Source organism: Gossypium hirsutum, chromosome D11 (assembly GCF_007990345.1).
Source record: "Gossypium hirsutum isolate 1008001.06 chromosome D11, Gossypium_hirsutum_v2.1, whole genome shotgun sequence".
NCBI classification, from domain to species: domain Eukaryota; kingdom Viridiplantae; phylum Streptophyta; class Magnoliopsida; order Malvales; family Malvaceae; genus Gossypium; species Gossypium hirsutum.
Genome location: NC_053447.1, coordinates 15,284,762 through 15,303,295, shown reverse-complemented (window position 1 = coordinate 15,303,295; position 18,534 = coordinate 15,284,762). Strand labels below are relative to the sequence as shown.

At 35.2% G+C, this 18,534-nt stretch overlaps 3 protein-coding genes and 1 long non-coding RNA gene across 6 annotated transcripts; 2 read left to right on the top strand and 2 right to left on the bottom strand.

The window, feature by feature from the left end:
- The first annotated feature begins 456 nt into the window (after positions 1-456).
- Positions 457-5,573, top strand: LOC107912501 (formin-like protein 1). The gene is given in 5 exon segments (XM_041106239.1): positions 457-855; positions 858-2,694; positions 2,828-3,027; positions 3,743-3,987; positions 4,563-5,573. Coding segments are annotated over 5 exon segments (3,303 nt in total). The 5' UTR covers positions 457-641; the 3' UTR covers positions 5,370-5,573.
- LOC107912502 (acyl-coenzyme A thioesterase 9, mitochondrial) lies at positions 5,560-7,880 on the bottom strand. The gene is made up of 5 exons (XM_016840707.2): positions 7,404-7,880; positions 7,142-7,319; positions 6,399-6,865; positions 6,036-6,164; positions 5,560-5,907 (listed from the first exon to the last, which is right to left on the bottom strand). The coding sequence occupies exons 1-5, from the start codon at positions 7,767-7,769 to the stop codon at positions 5,752-5,754; spliced, it is 1,296 nt and encodes a 431-aa protein (XP_016696196.2). The 5' UTR covers positions 7,770-7,880; the 3' UTR covers positions 5,560-5,751.
- A 3,065-nt stretch (positions 7,881-10,945) lies between these two features.
- On the bottom strand, positions 10,946-14,116 carry LOC107912503 (probably inactive leucine-rich repeat receptor-like protein kinase At5g48380). 3 transcript variants are annotated; one of them, XM_016840711.2, is made up of 4 exons: positions 13,994-14,091; positions 13,749-13,866; positions 12,487-13,445; positions 10,946-12,375 (listed from the first exon to the last, which is right to left on the bottom strand). In XM_016840711.2, exons 3-4 carry the CDS (start codon positions 13,333-13,335, stop codon positions 11,359-11,361), a joined length of 1,866 nt encoding a protein of 621 aa, XP_016696200.2. In that variant the 5' UTR covers positions 13,336-13,445; positions 13,749-13,866; positions 13,994-14,091; the 3' UTR covers positions 10,946-11,358. The 3 variants fall into 3 exon arrangements, with proteins under 3 accessions (XP_016696200.2, XP_016696199.2, XP_016696198.2); XM_016840710.2 differs by lacking the exon at positions 13,749-13,866 and having other exon boundaries at positions 13,994-14,116; XM_016840709.2 differs by having other exon boundaries at positions 13,749-14,084.
- A 2,550-nt stretch (positions 14,117-16,666) lies between these two features.
- On the top strand, positions 16,667-17,812 carry LOC107911291 (uncharacterized). The gene is made up of 2 exons (XR_005921138.1): positions 16,667-16,872; positions 17,393-17,812. It is a non-coding gene; the product is annotated as an uncharacterized lncRNA (long non-coding RNA).
- The last annotated feature ends 722 nt before the right edge of the window (positions 17,813-18,534 follow it).

The window sequence follows — 18,534 nt, the reverse complement described above, 5'->3', positions numbered from 1 at the left end:
TATTAAAACATCATTTTCTTACATAATTATTAAGTGATTTTTTTATTTTAAAATATTATATCAATAAATTTAACAGAAAATAACACCTAACTAAATTAATTGAAATAAAAAACTAAATTTAACATATTATTTAATAAACATAAAAACTTGTGTTAATGCTACACGATAGGAGGGGCAAGGCCTGACTGACTGGGAAACCCGTTAAACTTGAGGATACGATTTGAGTACTGAGTACTGACTGAGCTGAGCATCCGAGTGGTAGGAAGAATCGTCGGTGGGTCAACAATCCCCACCCTTTTTGGACTTTTTAAAAGACCATCCCTGTCACTGTCACGCACTCTAACAGTAGTTTCTAAACTCTAGACCAGCACTAAACTACAGCAGTACAAAAAAAATATAAGCAGTAAGCATATTATTAGTGTTATTAATAAAAATAAAATTAAAACAGCCCAACTCAGTTACAGATTCACTCAACTCAACTCAACGCAAGTGCACAACCACAGCACCAGCTGAATCTTAGCTGGATGCACCTCCTTCCTTTTCATTTTCCTTTCTCCCTCTCTCACTCCCAAGAAAACAAAAGAGAAGAAAAATAGTCCCCACGAATCTCACCCATCCATTCACAGCAACACTCACACACGATGCTCTCCTCCCTCTCCTTCTCCTTCTTCTTCTCTTCCTTGTTGTTTTGGTCATGTCAATCCTTTCCCATTCATAGCCGTCGGATCCTCCATCAACCTTTCTTGCCATTTGGATCTACTCCGCCGTCTGATCCTCCTCCTCCGCCTTCTTCTCCGCCTTTTTCTTCCACTTCTCCTCCTCCCGACTCTCCTTTCTTCCCCTCTTTCTCTTCATCTCCCCTCCTCCTTCTCCTTCCTCCTTGGCTTCTTTCCCCGCCAACATTTCCTCCCTCGACATCCCTCACGCTCCCTCTCCCAACCACAGCTCCCGCACTCTCCTCATCCTTGCCATTGTCGCCGCCGTTTCCGCTTTCGTCGTCTCTGCTTTACTCCTCTTCTTCTATTGCCGCCGCCGCAAGCAGAAACGTAGTTTCGTCGACGATAACAAGACCTTAACGTCCAACAATAGTAGCAGGTTGTACCCCAGCAACAATGTTCATAATGCTCGTAAGCTGAGGACAACTTCCGCCACTAGTTCCGAGTTGCTTTATTTGGGTACGTTGGTAAATTCCCGAGGCGGGATCGGAGATGGCTCCAATAATTCGCCGGCCAATGCTAGGTTTGATCCCAGGAAAATGGATTCCCCGGAGCTCCAGCCGTTACCGCCGTTGTCTCGACAGAGCACCGGTCGGAACTTTCGAGCCGGTGAAGTTGAGTCGGTTGCTGAAGAAGAAGAGGATTTTTATTCACCAAGAGGATCTCTCGATGGCCGAGATAGTCCTAGTCGAAATGGATCCGGGTCAAGAAGAGTATTCGCGACGATTGCTGTAAAAAACATTGAGTCTACAAGTACTTCCTCGTGTTCATCTTCGAGTTCAAGTTCCTCCGGCGGGTCTCATTCACTTAGTATTTCTCCGCCGGTTAGTTCGAGTCCGGTAAGATCTGACCCGAAATCTCCAGGACTCGTGCAAGTTCAACCTTCTTCAACTCCGGGGAGGATTTCAACTGATTCGCCACGACTTCCCAATGCGTCCAATGGAAATGTACGATCTCCCTCGTCGTCTTCAACTTTAACGTCACCGGAGAGGGAAAAATCAGAAGGCCGAAGCTTGCGATCTCCTTCGTTGTCTCCGATGTCGATCCCGAACCCAGATTCACATGTTGTTTCCGATCGAAACATTGGATCACCATCACTGTCTTCGGCTGCTACTTCGCCAAATAGAACGTTGATCGAGAAACTAGATGCATCGATTAGAAATTTCAAGGATTTGGTTCGAAATATGGGGACTCCATCGATTTCAGCTTCAGCTGCAACTAGTTCATCAGCCAAAGGATCTCCGGTTAATGATATGGGTCGAAACCGAACAAGGTCCCCATCAGTTCGTTCAGCTTCGGCTTCTCCTGAGAAGAACATGGTAAATAATCCGAGTGAATTTCCAAGAATGGTTAGTGAGTTGAATCCAATTGTTAGGTATCCTTCAATGTCATCAGCCTCGACATCACCGGAAAGGGCTTTGAATGAAAATGAGAATGAGCGGTCTCCTTTACTATCACCGGCTTCACCATCATCGGATGGAAGTTTTGGGAAAAGCCCAAAGAAATCACCATTGGTGGTTGCTTTTTGGGATTACAATAGGAGCTCTTCGTTCTCATCTTCAGCTTCTTCATCACTAAGAAGAGATTCGGAGAATAGTCCTGATGCATCTCCTGTAAGAGTTAGCGGAGATTTAGAGAAGCCTATGTTGACTCCACCGCCGCCGCCACCACCACCACCTCCTCCTCCGCCTCCTCCGAAGCAGCGACGGCTCTGGGAGAAACCACTTCCATCAGCATCTATAATAAAACAGATATCGAAGCCGCCTCCTCTTGTGCCCCCTTCGATGCCTTTTATGACACACAACCCAATTAGTATTTCTCAAGTCGAGTTGCCTACAAGGTCTGAGTCTGAGGCAGTGGAGGAAGAGGATGCGGAGGAGGCTTTAAAACCCAAGTTAAAGCCTTTACATTGGGATAAAGTACGAGCCAGCTCTGATCGTGAAATGGTGTGGGATCACCTCAGATCAAGCTCATTCAAGTATGATTTCAACCTCTAGTTAATTGTAAACTATGGGGTTCTTGTCAGATCTTTTAGTTTTAGTTAAATTAAGGTTTTCTTCACGTGGTTCTACTCCTTGCTTGAATACTGTCTAAGAGTTTGGCTTCTGCAGGTTGAATGAGGAGATGATTGAAACACTATTTGTCGCAAAAACACCGAATCCTAAACCAAAGCAAGCAACTCCACGTTCTGTTCTTCCTTCACCAAACCAAGATAACAGAGTGTTGGATCCCAAAAAGGCACAAAACATAGCAATTTTGTTGAGGGCACTCAATGTGACCGTCGAGGAAGTTTGTGAAGCCCTTTTAGAAGGTAATGAAATTGCCATTTAGGAATCATCACTTATAACTTTTTGGTTTATTGATTGCAATTGTGGTTCAAGTTTTGTTGATTTTAGACTTAAAAATGTCCATAACTTGCACAAAGGTCATTAAGCTGGTCCGCTGGATATGGAATTGGTATTCATTTGTCCTTATATTCCTTGAACATTACTTAATGAAAGTTTTCTGCTGAAATTGTCACTGAACTTAGTAGTTTGTTACGACTTTGGACCTGTGTTTAACAATTCACAGTAGTTCAAATTTAGATGCTACTTTCGAAGCATGTTCCCTTTTAAGGTATATAAAATTTGCATTTTTACCATTGTTATGGTGCAAACCATTGAAGAATCCTTTGTTTGTCTTTCTACGATTGAAAAAGGTTTGATAATTTGCATCACTATGCTTAACTGATGATCCCAACTTAAACGGTTGACTGTTTTGAATGAATCCAACTCTGAGATTACCTTTGAGTATACTGAAGAAATATTCTCACTAGATGTGAATATCGGCTTATATTTTTGGAATTAGTTAGTATCATACAAGACCATAAGTGAATTTCATATTTTTGGGAACCAATAGTCTGAGTTTGTATTGCCTACAAATGATATTTGTTGAGCTTTAATATCCTTGCCATGACTGGCCATATGGTTTCCTATATTTGGAGTTATTATGTATGGGCACTAAAAATCTCATCTATGATGGTACAGGTAATGCTGATACACTCGGCACTGAACTTCTTGAAAGTTTATTGAAAATGGCTCCGACCAAGGAAGAAGAACGCAAGTTGAAGGACTACAAAGATGATTCACCAGTCAAGCTTGGGCCAGCTGAGAAGTTTTTAAAAGCAGTTCTTGATATACCCTTTGCGTTCAAAAGGGCGGATGCAATGCTCTACATGGCTAACTTCGAGTCTGAAGTTGAATACCTTAAAAAATCTTTCCAAACTCTAGAGGTAATTTTCACCTACTCCATCTCTGTCTGCTCCGCATTTTCTCGATTTCTTCCTCGTTTTCTTTCAGCTTTTCTTGGTTGCTTGTTTATGCTTGTATTAAAATGTGAATACTCATTCAACTACCATATCCTTCATCGTGGTTTAGAAATTTCAACACCAACCATTACAGCTATCTATTTGACTATTCACAGTCTTTATCACATGTTTCTCTTCAAAGTAAAATATGAATGACTAATTAAATGTGCCTTGACTTTAGGTTAGTTCATACCTGACAGCTTGGTTTTAGTCTATAAGCTTGCCTAAGCATGTGAACAAGAAGAATATTCTTGTAATATGGTTTTTTTGGGTACAACTACATGTGTTCTTGAAATATGTTGAATACAGTAACCATTTCAATGGTCTAAAAAATGCATGTGTGCGAGTTCACTACCGACAGAATATTGCCTCATTTGCTTTAAGACGAGTCTTATGCTTTGTTTTCATTTTGTAGATTTAATGTAGACCAACAAAACCTGTGTTGTTGCTTTATTATCAATTGTATTAAGCCGTATCCTGTTGGTTTGTCCTTTTTACAGAATGCTTGCGAGGAATTGAGAACCAGTAGGATGTTTTTGAAGCTTCTAGAGGCTGTGCTCAAGACTGGGAACCGCATGAATATCGGGACAAACCGTGGTGATGCCCATGCCTTCAAACTTGATACACTTCTTAAGCTTGTTGATGTGAAGGGTGCGGATGGGAAGACCACACTCCTGCATTTTGTTGTACAAGAAATCATAAGAACTGAGGGTGCTCGTCTTTCCGATGCTGACCAAACTCAAAGCTCCACTGTAAACGAAGATGCTCGGTGTAGGAAGCTCGGTTTACAAGTTGTTTCTAGTCTCAGTTCAGAGCTCACCAATGTGAAGAAAGCTGCAGCAATGGATTCCGAGGTACTTAACAGCGATGTCTTGAAGCTTTCTAGAGGCATTGAAAACATCAGCGACGTTCTAAGATTAAATGAAAAAATGGCATCAGACGAGAGCCTGGAGAAGTTTTCCGAATCAATGAACGAGTTTATGAAAATGGCCGAGGAAGAGATTATAAGGATTCAAGCCCATGAAAGTGTGGCCTTATCTCTGGTAAAGGAGATTACTGAATACTTCCATGGGAACTCAACAAAAGAAGAGGCCCACCCATTTAGAATCTTTATGGTGGTGAGGGATTTCCTTACGGTTCTTGAACGGGTCTGCAAGGAAGTTGGGATGATAAATGAACGAACCGTTGTTAGTTCTGCCCATAAATTCCCAGTCCCAGTGAATCCAATGATGTCCCAAGCTTTTGCTGGATTTCAGGGCAGACCGCGGTATGGTTCTGGTTCTGATGATGAGACTGCATCACCTTAGTTGTTTGCTGAAGCTGTAAGATAGAAGCTACCAAAATTGGGTGGTTTAGGTTTTGCATGAAGCTTGTATGGCTTGTCCTGCAATGTAAGGTCGCAAATATTTATTTATATTCTTATTTTCATATCTGTATAAATCCATGTACAATTCAGAACAGTTTTGTTCTATATAATATATAATATACGAGAGGAAATTTTCTTGGGGAAACAAAAGGAGGCAGTGTGCTGATTTATTTCAAGGGGAATGATACATTCATCAGGTTCATGCCGGCAAAATTTAACAGGCTGCAATAATTTTATGTTTTTAATGTTACAAAGAATCTTTAACATTTGGCTGATACCATCAAATTGCTTATGCTAGAAGTTGGTGTTGATCTGCCCCAGCTTCACTGGTTTTGCTGTGGCATCTCAGCATCCATGCGTTCTAGAATACGCCGTGCTTCTTCCTCTGTTGCAGGAACTACATTTCGGATCTTAAATCCATTCTTTGTGGCCTTTGCCTCTGGCCGGACGCTGAATGTGAAATAAAATGTATTTGATACCTGCTTCATGGATAATACAGAAAGAGAGAACATGTTAAGTAACCATATATTTTATGAAATTAGTGAATGTGGAATCAAGAACATAGTAGCTTTTTTGTTCTATAACAGTGCATTTTGCAGGGTTTTACCTCACTGGATCTGATCTCCGGCCTCGTAACATGAGCAACGACTTCAACATTAATTAATGGTTGATCCGGATTCTCGAGTTTAGTGTACAGAACACATGACGTCAAACGAAGGAAGTCGCCTACATCGACCTGCTCAAAGTATAGGAATTCTTTTTGCTTAAGTTAAAGATAGACCTAAATTGAAGCACAAACGTGAACCGAAGATGCTGGAAAGACAATATTGAATCTGAAAGTTTCTTCTTGTCTTCCATTTCATGAGGATATGCTTGAAATAATGATCAAGTTCGGAATCTTGATCTCTCCCTATATGAGACGCAATGAATTTAATGCTAAAACCTGCACAGAAAGCAGGAAGGTACTTACAGGCCTTAGGAAATCAACATGATCAACTTCTAAAAAGCAAGGCACGAGTCCAGCAAAGACATAAGCTGTTGAAAAAGCTAGCTCGAATGCTCGATGCATTAAGAAACCTCCGAATATTCGACCATGGATGTTCCTCTGCTGCGGTTGACAGATCAAAGCATTTTCAAGACGGGTATCCCTTAAAAGAATGCTGTCTCTATCTGCTAAGGCCGGCATATCGCAAAAGATTCGGCCCTCTGCTAAGAGTGGTTCCAGTTGATTTACCTCCCCATTTTCGAGTTTTCTTCTATCCACTCTTTTCTTTTTTCTCAATTTGCTTCTAGCTTCAGCTTCTTCAAAAAGAAATTTCTCACGTTCAGTTTCTGGAGAAAGCCGGTTAACAGCAGCAGCTTTCCCGGTCTTAGAGTCACGGGCCACAAAGATGAAGTTAGCTGCTAGGGCTACTGAATGCGAAACATCCGATTCTTCTACATGAAATAACAAAATCAGATCAAAGGCTAAATCATCATGGCCAAACCTCAATCTAATATATATCCATAAATGAAAAATGTTACTCGTATGCATATACTAAGTAGGTTTTAAATGAGAAATATGCTTATTAAAGGGAGAAAAAAAAATGGGGTTGGAGTGTTGAATATCCATATTAAAGAACACAAAATTTTAAGCCACGACACAGATTGGAGAATCCAGATGGGGTACCTAAACATTATAAAAGGCAAGTCATAGGTTTTAGATTAAAGCACCTTTTAGGGATTGAATAACATCTAATTGAATCTCAATTGATGATCTCCCAACCCATATGACAGAACCAACTATTTTGAGATCAATGTCAACACTAATGGGCTTCTTCAAAACAATCTTATCAACAGCAGCTGTTACCAGCAACAGAGGCCTTGTTGTGCTATCATCATCTGAACAATGCTAATTTTACAAACAAACAAGGTTTAAAGCAGCTTTTAGAAAATGAAAGAAGGTAAGTTTGTGAAGAAGAAAAAAATGGGGAACCTTGACAGAGATAGTCCCAGCTAAAGCATCAAGGTCTTCAAGCAACATGCCCATTCTAACTTCATTCCAGGGATCCCTATATTGTTCTCTCAAGATATAATCAGATGAAAAGTTATAAAAGATGGTGGTTCGGCTTTGAGAGGGAGTTTTGGTGAGCAATTCGCTCTGAGGGGGTGCATCTTTTGGTGGATCAAGGAGTCTCTCGAAGATTTTGGACCTGGCTTCCCATAAAGCGTTGGTAACCGGTGAATGGTACATACCAGGCCATAAGCTTATAGGCTTCCTGGTTGAGGAAGAATCCGAGCCGTTTGCTGTAAACGTTGAAACTACAGGGATGGTTTTAGGAGATGAGCAATTCAATTCCATGGAATTTTGGATGTTTCAGGCGATTCCTGCAAAAGGGTTGGTGACAGCTTTTGATGGTTTCAAGGAATTTCGGCTGTACTGTTCTTTTATGAGAAATTTGGTTTCTATAACCAAACTTCTTTTTAATATTAACTCCAATAAGTCAAACTTTTAATATCTTGTAAAGCTGTATTAGTTTGATATTATAATTATTTTTTTTTGGGCAAACTACAAATACTCATCCCACTATTTTAGGTATCTAAAATAAACTAATTTTTTTTTGTCACTCTCGTTAAATCATAAATAACAAATTAACGTGGCGGTTAAAAAATGGGTATAATAATAAATTTAATCCTCAATTTCTACATATTATATTGATTTAATCATAATTTTAAAATTTCTCAAACCCGAGAGGTCTGATAGAGGAGGGGGAGAAGGGGTGGGGTGGGGTCAAATAAAAAAAATTTGTAAATTTTGAAGGTTAATTTTTTAAAATTATGATTAAATCGATATAATATGTAGAAATTGAAGGCTAAATTTATTATTATACCGATTTTAACTGCTACTAATTTCAAGGGAGATAAAAATAACTGAACTATGTAACGTGAGTATTTAAATTGTAAACTTTTTCTTTTGGGTGCCTAAAATGAATTTATTTATGCCACTTGTGAAGATAGAAAGGGTCGATGGGAGGGAGAAAAAGGCGAACGGTAACCATTCCAAAAGCTAACATCGCAACGTGACAAAACAAAAAAGAAGCAAAAAACTAGAAAAAGAGAAGTTTTTAGTGTTTCTTGTTAAAATATCTTTTAACTCCACAAACAGAATTAAAAAAATGTTAAGTCTAATTTTTTATATTTATATTTTAAATATTTTATTGGAATTTTATTATCACCCTGATCCTAAATTCAACCGGCAATCTAGCAAATATTTTTCCTTCATTCAAAATTCTTTCACCAATGTAGTGTCTTTGTCCAGAGCTTAGAATTTTTTTTCAAGGAAAAAAGAGAGAAGAAAACCTAGCTTATTAGATGAGGAATTGACTCTCCTCTATTTCGAGCTATAGTTCTTTCCCGCTAATGACAAATACTTTTTAAAAGTGTTTTTTAAAATTTTGATTTAAAATTTAAGTGTTTTATATTATTGTCAAAATGTATTTTTGAGAAATAAAATATTTATTTTATTACGATATTAAATGATGTAGTAAGTAAAAGAAAATATATTAAATGATGTCAAAGTTCATTAATATTTATAATATTTCAATAAAAATATATAAAATAATATTATTAATATTTTGATATATGAAATATAAATTTTATTTTTAAGCAATTAAAATGAATTGTTTGTAAAATTTAATTTGAAAATATAAATTATATTTTAAATATTAAAAAGTAATATTATAAATTCAAATATATAATGTTATTATATATTTGAAATAAATTTCAATAAGGAAAAAATTCACAAAAGCTAAAAGTTCTAACTTTTTTTTTGTGTTTTGAGCTGAAAATTACTTTTAACTTCAAAAACCACATTTTAACTCTACAAGCGCTTTTAGAACATAATGAAAAAGAGGTCCGTCGTCTACATTTAATTTCTCATTGTAGGCAGACCAATCAAATGAATCTTTTAAGCATTAAAATCAGTTTAGTTAACAACTAGTTTTCTCAGACCGATTAAATTGGATGTGGTTTTGAATCAAGTTTTTCCACCATTGATGAAACTGGTGTTTTTTTTAACATAAACATATTACAGGAAACAGCGACAAGAAGTATGTCGTGCGTAAATTCTTCATTTTAACACACTTGTGATTCTTGTGAGAAACAGAGATTCTGGAGCATTGCATAAAGGAGTTAATGGAAGGAGAAGAATGCAAACCAAGTGGAAGAAATTTGGATAAAATGGCAGTCGGTTAGTAAGGTGGAAATTAGGACAAGAGCATTATAATGGCGACCAGCAGTAATGCGAGTTAGGATTTAATAAGCAAGCATGGGCGAACCATGAATCATTGTTTGGAAGAAACACCACAAGTGTACTTCCATGATTGAAGAACCAAACCATTTATTGTCTCATTTTAATATATACATATATACACTGGTATAACTCCACTAGAGCACATGTGGCAAGTTGTTGGACAGTCCGTGGACGACCCTCTGCAAGGAACGGTCTGCAAGCAACCCTTTGTGTGGAATGGTTCGCGGAAGACTCTCCACAAACTGTCTGAGTCAACCTAGAGACAATCCGCTATACACCCTTCATATCACACAAATACATACATTTTGAAGAAACTAACCTGTCCAACGTCCATGGCCAACTGAATTTGCCATCACCTTTTTATCATAGTATGTTTAGAGTTTATACGTAAAGGGGCAAGAAACCCCAGATGGCATTAGCTAGTATGCTATATAACTCGAACAGGAAGACGGGCATCAAGCATTCAATAGGAAAAGAAAAAACTAGAAGATGATAGCCATACATCATCTACAAATACTGTATAGCTCTCCCCACAAAATGAAGGATAATAACAAAAGTTACTAAAATCCCTTGAAAGATGCTGAAATCAACAAGTACTCCTAAGCAATACATGCACACAAATCCTTTGCCACCTTTGTTCAATATTCCATTTTCATCTGATAACTGTAAAACTGAGATTTTGGATTGTGACCTTTGAAAATTGCTCCAAATCCCCTTCCATTTCATCAATCACCGATAAAAATCAATGGAATATGCCAACCTTAAAGTCACATATACATCTAAATAGCATAAATCCTAGTCCAGAATAGGTCCACTTTTTCTTGGCATCAATTCTAGAAAAAAAATGGAAAAGTAGAATCATGCTGCAAAAGCCAGTTTATCAGAAACAAAAACAGCATGCATCTAGATGTTTCTTTTTGGCAGTTATTCAATTTTAACTCTCACTTTAGCCTCCACATGGCATGCTGGCATATATGCAGGTGCACTATGATTCCCAACAGTGCAATCGAGAATTCTGCTATTAGCATCGAATGCCAAATTCCAAGATTCATAATCCAAAAAAGTGCAACAGTAACAGCAGTGACACACACACACATTTCATCAATTAAAAGACAGGGAAAAGACTTTAAGTTCCACAATATAAGATGCCTAGTTTATGTTACATACAGCAGTCACTTGATCTAGATCTTATCATTCTGCAAATAGAATTAAAAGGAGAAAAAGACTTCAGCAAGAAATTATCACATTAATCAATAAGGAAAACAGATCCCACAATTGTGAAGTGATCTTAATTACATTATACGTAGCATTTGATTGGTGTGAAGCTAATCATCCTACATACATGATAATTTAGGGAGAAAGCCTCGAAAGATTATGTATGATACTAATCAATCTAAAGTTTTTTTTTTCCTCGAGGACATAGGTGAAGGATTCTAATATGAAATAACAGACACAAAGACCTAATGTAGATGCTAAAAAATATACCTGATACAATTACAGTGAGTACTGAATGTAGGAAGTTGAAATAGTAAGTAAAGCATCATACATGTAACTTCAACCTTTATTTAAACATGCACAAGAGCAAATACTTACACATGCACTATGCTAAGATACAATACTCACCATGTCCCATAGCTCTTCACTGACCCTCGATGACTTCTCGAGCAACAATAAGTTCCTCTAAATAATCAGCATCACCAGTATCTGAAGGCATCAAAATTTCATCCTCGGTGGTAAAATTGTATCGCTCCCCAATAGCTCTTAAAAGCTGGTATACTTCAAACATGGTAGGCCTCTCCTTGGGAGGTGGCAATACACAATTACATGCAACTTTAAGAAACTGGAAAAGTTCATTATCAACACCCTTCCCAAGCAAGGATGTGTCAATAGCATCATGAAGTTTCCCATCATTTGATAGCTGCGTGATCCATTCGACCAGACTTCCCTTGAAGCTCTCAGGAGCTTTGGATACGTGGGTAGGTTTCTCACCAGTCACCAACTCGAGAAGGACAACTCCAAAGCTGTAGACATCTCCTTTTGGAGTGGCCACTAGAGTTCTGGCATATTCAGGGGCAACATAACCTAAATCCCCAAACTCGCCATTCACAAAGGTGCTCAGATGTGTATCAATTGGGTTCATAAGCCTAGCTAGACCAAAATCGGATATTTTGGGCTCAAAATCTGCATCTAATAAGATGCACTTAGAGCTTATATTTCGATGAAGTATACGAGGATTGCAGTTGTGGTGGAGCCATGCAAATCCTTTGGCAGCCCCTATACCGATTTTAAGCCTTATGGACCACTCCATAGCCTTGTTAGCATCATCTACAGGATGCAAATTATCATTGAGAGTGCCATTTGCCATGTATCTGTAAACTATAAGCCTCTCCTTTTTTGCAACACAGAAACCTAGAAGGGGAACTAAGTTGCGGTGTTTCACATTTCCCAGAGTAGCCATCTCAGATGTAAATTCTTTGTCAGAGTGTTGAGAATCCTGTAACCTTTTAATCATAAGCGAGGTTCCATCTTCGAGGACACCTTTGTACATAGTCCCTGTTCTTCCTGACCCAATGATATTATTTTTGCTGAAACTGTTAGTGGCCTTCAAAAGATCATTTAATCTCATCTTGGAAACTCCTTTTTCAAACAAGGAAACCTGAAATAACATTACCTTATAAGTACATCACATAGAAAAAACCATAATCAAAGAAAGAAGAAAAAAAGAACATTAGCTCAAATCTGACATGGAGGTATTAGATAAGCTTGCCTTAATGCCTTTATCTCCCTTTAAGCTCTTTGCCCATTTGTTTCCTTCTGGATCATCATCCTTCTTCTTCCTCATAACAGATACTCTACGGTAATAGAAGAACATACCAATAGCCACACCTATTGCAGCAACCGTCACCCCAGCGACAGCAGCCCCAGCAATAATTCCAGTTTTAGGGCCTTTTGAAGTCGACTGACAAGGATCCAAAGGCTTCCCACACAATCCAGGATTATGCGCAAAATCCTCTGCTGTTAATGAAACATTAAAATATGGAATTGGCCCCGACAAGAGATTATTAGACACGCTAAATGTTTTTATCCTATTCAGCAAACTGAGTACTGGAGGAATCGAACCCGTCAAGCTGTTATAGTCGAGTTTCAAAATGTTTAAGAAGCTACAATTTGCGAGTGCCGGTGGGATTTCTCCAGAGAATTTATTAGATGAGAGATCAAGGCTAGTGACATAAAGGATAATTTGAGAAATATTAGATGGAATAGGACCATAGAGTTTGTTGCTTGAAAGATCTAAGCCTGTAATACTTTTGCATTTTACGATTCCTTGAGGAAACACACCCTTGAGTCCCATATCTGCAAGCCGGATATTCAGAACCCTATTCTCATCTGGGTGCCAACAATCAATCCCGGTAAATCTACAAATAAATCCTTCAGTAGTGTTGTCGAAATTCCATGAAGAATTTAAGTAACCAAGGGAATCCTCAAGTGAATCTTTGATGCTCCTCAAACAATCAATATCTTCTTGAGACGCATAGCTCAAACTACAGCCAAGCAACAACCAGACTAAAACACTGACGAGAACAGCAAAAATTTGGCTACGCATCACCATGATCATGAAGAAACCCCTCAAATCGAAACTTGAATGGAGAATTGCAGAAAGCAATTTGTACAGCTAATAACCGCTTAAAATGCCAAATCTACTAAACCATAGTTCAAAATTTAAACCTGAAACAAGTTCCAAAAAGAAAAAAGAGGAAATAAGATAAAATTCACCTTCCATAAATCCAAAAAAAACAAGACAAGCAATAAAAAAGGAAAGAACATAGATCACATACTTCAGCTGATAAACCACCAAATTCACAAAGAAAAACACAGAAGACCAAAACTTTTACACGGACAAAGTTAAGCAAACCTAGTGAAGTTGACTACTTGACCTAGATTCTGATTAATATAAGAGAGCATCAACAAACCCCCAGAAAGGGAAAATTAAGCAGGATGAAGCTTTGTAACAAAAATTCAAAGACCCACCTCAGATTTTTTCAAATTTTAACCGAGGAAGATCATAGAACAGGCAAAAGGGTATGGGAAACTATAAGGAAGCATCCTCCTTTTCCACAGAGAAACTAAGAGAGAAGATTTCCCAGTACTTCATAAACGAAAATTAAGAGAAAAATAAGGCAAATTCAACATCATGGTTTGAATATTCAAAAGCATAATTCAAAACAACAAGAAAAACATTAAAAAAATTTTAAATAGGAAATTGAAGGAAAGACCATTTTAAGGTTCTTTGGTTGTTTTCTTTTTCCAAGCCACGGAGACGACTGGCCTCCAAGATGGGGCAAAGACTTTTTAGTGCTCTTTGCTGACTTGCCTTTCGTTGAAAAATTTTCGCTTAAATTTTATTAAATAATTTAATTAATTAATTAAATGAAAAGTTAATTTGGAGGGCGACTGAAAATTGAGAAAGTTCAAAATTATTGGTAAATTTGTTCTGTTTTTCATTTTATATATAATAATTATATATTCATTTTGGCCCCTTTCTTCATTGCCGACCCATTAAGAGGTTTACAATTGCAATAGCCATACAAAATATTTATTTTTTTAATATATAAATGAGGATGTCATGAACCGGACCGGATCTAGTTACTGTGTTTTTTTCCTTTATGCTTGTCATCATAAATAAATTAAATAAAAATCTACCTGATTAATTATCAAATTTGTATCCTTCAAGTTGATTCGTGTAGAGCTTAATTCTTATTCAATCTATTATAATTTGTAAAATGTTTTTTTTAGATCAGCAAAATCGAGATTTTTTAATTAGAGGTTAGCGTTCAATCGAATCGAGTGAACAAATTTCAAGTTAACGAGTTCTATTTTATCATCTTAACTAGATTTGAATTTTTTCAAATTGAATCGAGTGAAATGAAATTCGAGTCGAGTTGAGTGAAATTATTCGAGTTAACCTAAAAAACTAAACATGCCAAATTAAAATTTTGTTACGGTACAACTAATTACATGTTAGAACACATAAGTTTAAAACTATATATATTTGAAAACTTTTTCAATCAACTCCAAAATTATTATTTTAGACAAATTTTAACTTTCTTTATATATTCTTTAGAATTTTTTTAAAAAATATATATGATTTAAAATTTTTATAAATATTTTAATTTTTTTAAAATTTTTGTTGAGAAAAAGACTAATTTGTTCATTTTCAAAATTGACAGGGACCAAAAGGAGTATTTACACCATTCTATTATTCGAATTGTAAAATTCAACTCGACTCGAACTCAACTTAATTCATTTAACTCAAAATTTATTTTTTTTCGATTTTTTCGATTCACCCTTATTTTTAACTTTCATTGATGAGAAAAATAATAAAAATCAAACATATATAGAGAATAATGCGATGCCGTTTTCTCTCTCGTTTCTTTTTTCTCTTACATTGATTTTTGAACCATTAATTTTTTTTTTTAAGTTGAAGTTTTTTGGTATTGTTGGAATAAATATACTCTTAAAAGAATATCTACCCAGAAAAATACGCTTTAAGAGAATAAAACATAACATGGACTGACAGAATAAATAAAGATGTAACAAAAATGAGCATATAGAAACGCGAGAAAGAAAATCTTTTTTTTTTCCCCAAAATTAATGCTAACAAAATATTATAAATACTGAGATTTTAAATTTAAATATTACCCCTTTTTTTAATAACAACTTTTGTGAATCATTGGGCTAATACGCCTTACTGTTCTTGCCCTCAATTATGGCATGCAATGTGTTGTTATCAAGCTTTTGGCTCGTTGTCCTACCTTTTTTATATTTTAGTTAGGAAGATTTTTAAATGAGAAATAACTTTTTTTAAAATTTTATTTTATTTATTTATAAGATTTAAATTAAAGTTTTTACTATTGGACAAAATTGGCGTAGGGAAGAAGTCACATAAGTAGAGATTTTAATGATGAAATTGGAATATGGTTTGATCCTTCGAAATCTAATATTTAGATGTTAATTAAATTCAATTATTTTAAAAATAATAAAGTATTAAATATTTTTATAATTAATTTTAATTCAAGTCAGATCTACTTGTGAAAGAGTCTATTACTAAATTATTGATGGTTACATTTCATGCTAGTGACAAAAACAGTTTGAACCGCGCGAGGGAAAAATGGTATAATCCTTATTTCATCCTTCAATTTTTATAAAAAAGTCATTTTAGTCTATAATTTAATTTTTCACTTTGTAAAACCACTCTAATATGAACGAAAAGGTTAATGTTTTTTTAACTTTGCTAGCGTTGCATACACGTGGATTGCCATGTAATTAACACATTAGTGTTTAATTAAATTTTTAAATTTTAAAAAATTCAAAAAAAGTTATAAAAGCTATGTTAAAAATTAAAAACCATTAAATTTATTAAAAAATTATATCAGTCATAAAAAAATTACTTTTTTATATTTTTAAAAATTAACTGAATGTTGGTATGTTATCTACATGACAATCCACATGTATATTACGTTAGTAAATTTAACAAATATTAAAATTTTCATCCATTTTGAGGTGATTTGATAAAAAGTTGAAATTTAAGGGTTTATAGAGGCAAAAAGTTAAATGGAGAATTTTTTTTTATAAAATTGAAGGACCAAAAAAATTATTATGCCAAAAAATAATCACCAACCATTTATTATAAATTAATCATACCCTAATAAATGAATGAAAAATCAACCTCTATTTTCAAAGTTTTTAAATTAGATCTATCAGAACATAAATTTTCAATTCGGTCGATTTAATCAGTTCAATTGAATAAATATTTAAAAAATATCATAAAAATATTAAAATTAAAAAAAAGTTAATTAAATTTTTAACCCGATTCAATCTGTTCATATCGATTCACAAATTAATTGATCTAATCCCTTATTCTGAATCTTTCGATCCATTCTTAGTATAACTAATCCAATTCTAAAAAAAAAAAATCGTTAAGTAGCATGAATCGTAAAAAAAGTGTAACAAAGAAGAGATAAACCTCATCTCTGTTATATCCTCTAAACATGCTTCAAGTCTGTGTCTAGATCAGACGTGGCACAACTTCAAGAGCAGTCCTGAATATCACTAAGACGAAATCACTTGGAGTTCACTTTACAACGAAGATAAGGTATTTTTCTTTCCTTGACGTCCAATAGCAAAAATGAGAGTGCTCCAGAAAACAATAATTCGAATATCTATCGATTTAAGTCACCTTGTCACTCAGTTTCCCTTGAATTTAATCAGTCATTTTTCTCTCTTCATTTCTGTACCTTTCTTTTGCTTTCATTTTCACTCTTTTTTCTTGGATTGGGGCTTTCTTTTGTTCTTACTTTTTCTTTTTGCTGAAAGAAAATTTCCTCCAAATTTGTTTTTGGGGAGGGTCGGCAGTGAAACTGAAAATTTCATCGTTCTGAGTTCTGACCGATTCTGTTCATCTTTTTAGGGTTTAGTGATTTTTGCTGATGTAGTTTTTAGAGTCTAATCTTTTCTCTCTGTGAATTTGAAGCTTGTAAAATCACTGTAAGTGGCTATCAGATAAAGTACTAGAAACCATTAATTTTACTTGTAATTTATACAAATTTGCATTATTATCATTCTTGTAATGAATTTATACACTGATTCTGTTATATCCTATTGATCCTCTTCAGAAGCGAGTTCCCTGTTGGAGAAAGCCAGGGCAGAGAAGAAGAGAGCAATTGAGGCTCCTCAACCTAAGAGACCCCGCGCCAATGGTGCAGGATATGATCCACGAGTCACTAACATAACTGTTGACAAAACATTCTATCCTAGAGTCATTGATAGGTGGCCGTAATATGTATATCGGACTTGCCAACAACCACGTCCCCGCTCTTCTTGGTTCAGCCACCTCAAACTTCTCTCTCGGTCATGGGAACTACTTTGGAAACGACTACCAGTGCCAGGCTCCCATCTTCACTTATTTCCAAACATGGAAAGAAGGTAATTGTGATCCTAAAATTATATCTTGTAAAATTACGGAATATTAACGTGAGATTATTTTGTTTGGTTATTTTGGAATATAAAATTACTTAGAAACATATTTTATTAAATTATAATTGTTATAGAACATATTTTTTAACGGGTTTAGTTTCTTAAAATTATGATAAATTATTATAATTTTTACTTTTATTACATTTATATATTAATAAGTAAATATATGATGCTGAAATAAATTTATAAAGCATAATTATAATATTTCATGAAAAGTGATTGTATCATCGATCATAATTATAACTATAATATAATTATAATTAATATGTTAGTAAATAAATTATTAAAGTAAATATAATAATTATAATTTTAAAGTGTGTCATTTATTGTTTGATTGATAAAGAAAAAATAGATATTTTTGCTTTTAAATTATCTTAAATTTTATTTGAGGAAAAATAATTGATTAAAATAATAGAAAATAAGTAAATTTGTTTATAATTTAGGGTTACATCTGTAATTTAAGATAACCTATTAAACGAGTCATAACTGAGATTATATATTATATTTTATACTATTAGAGAATATAAAATTACACGATAACCAAAATGTTAAAAATTCAAGTAAAATAATTTTATTCTGAAATGTAACATTACAAACTTAATTGTTAGCATAACCTTCCCATTGTTGTGTATGAATGCATTTAAGTAATTTTAAAAGAAAAAGACCGTTAATTTTGTGGGTTGGATAAAGCTTAATCCTGGTGGAGCGGTGTCACTTTATGGGCAACATGCTTTCATTGGAAGAGTTCTAAGGGATTCAAATTGGTTATGTGGGTATGTGA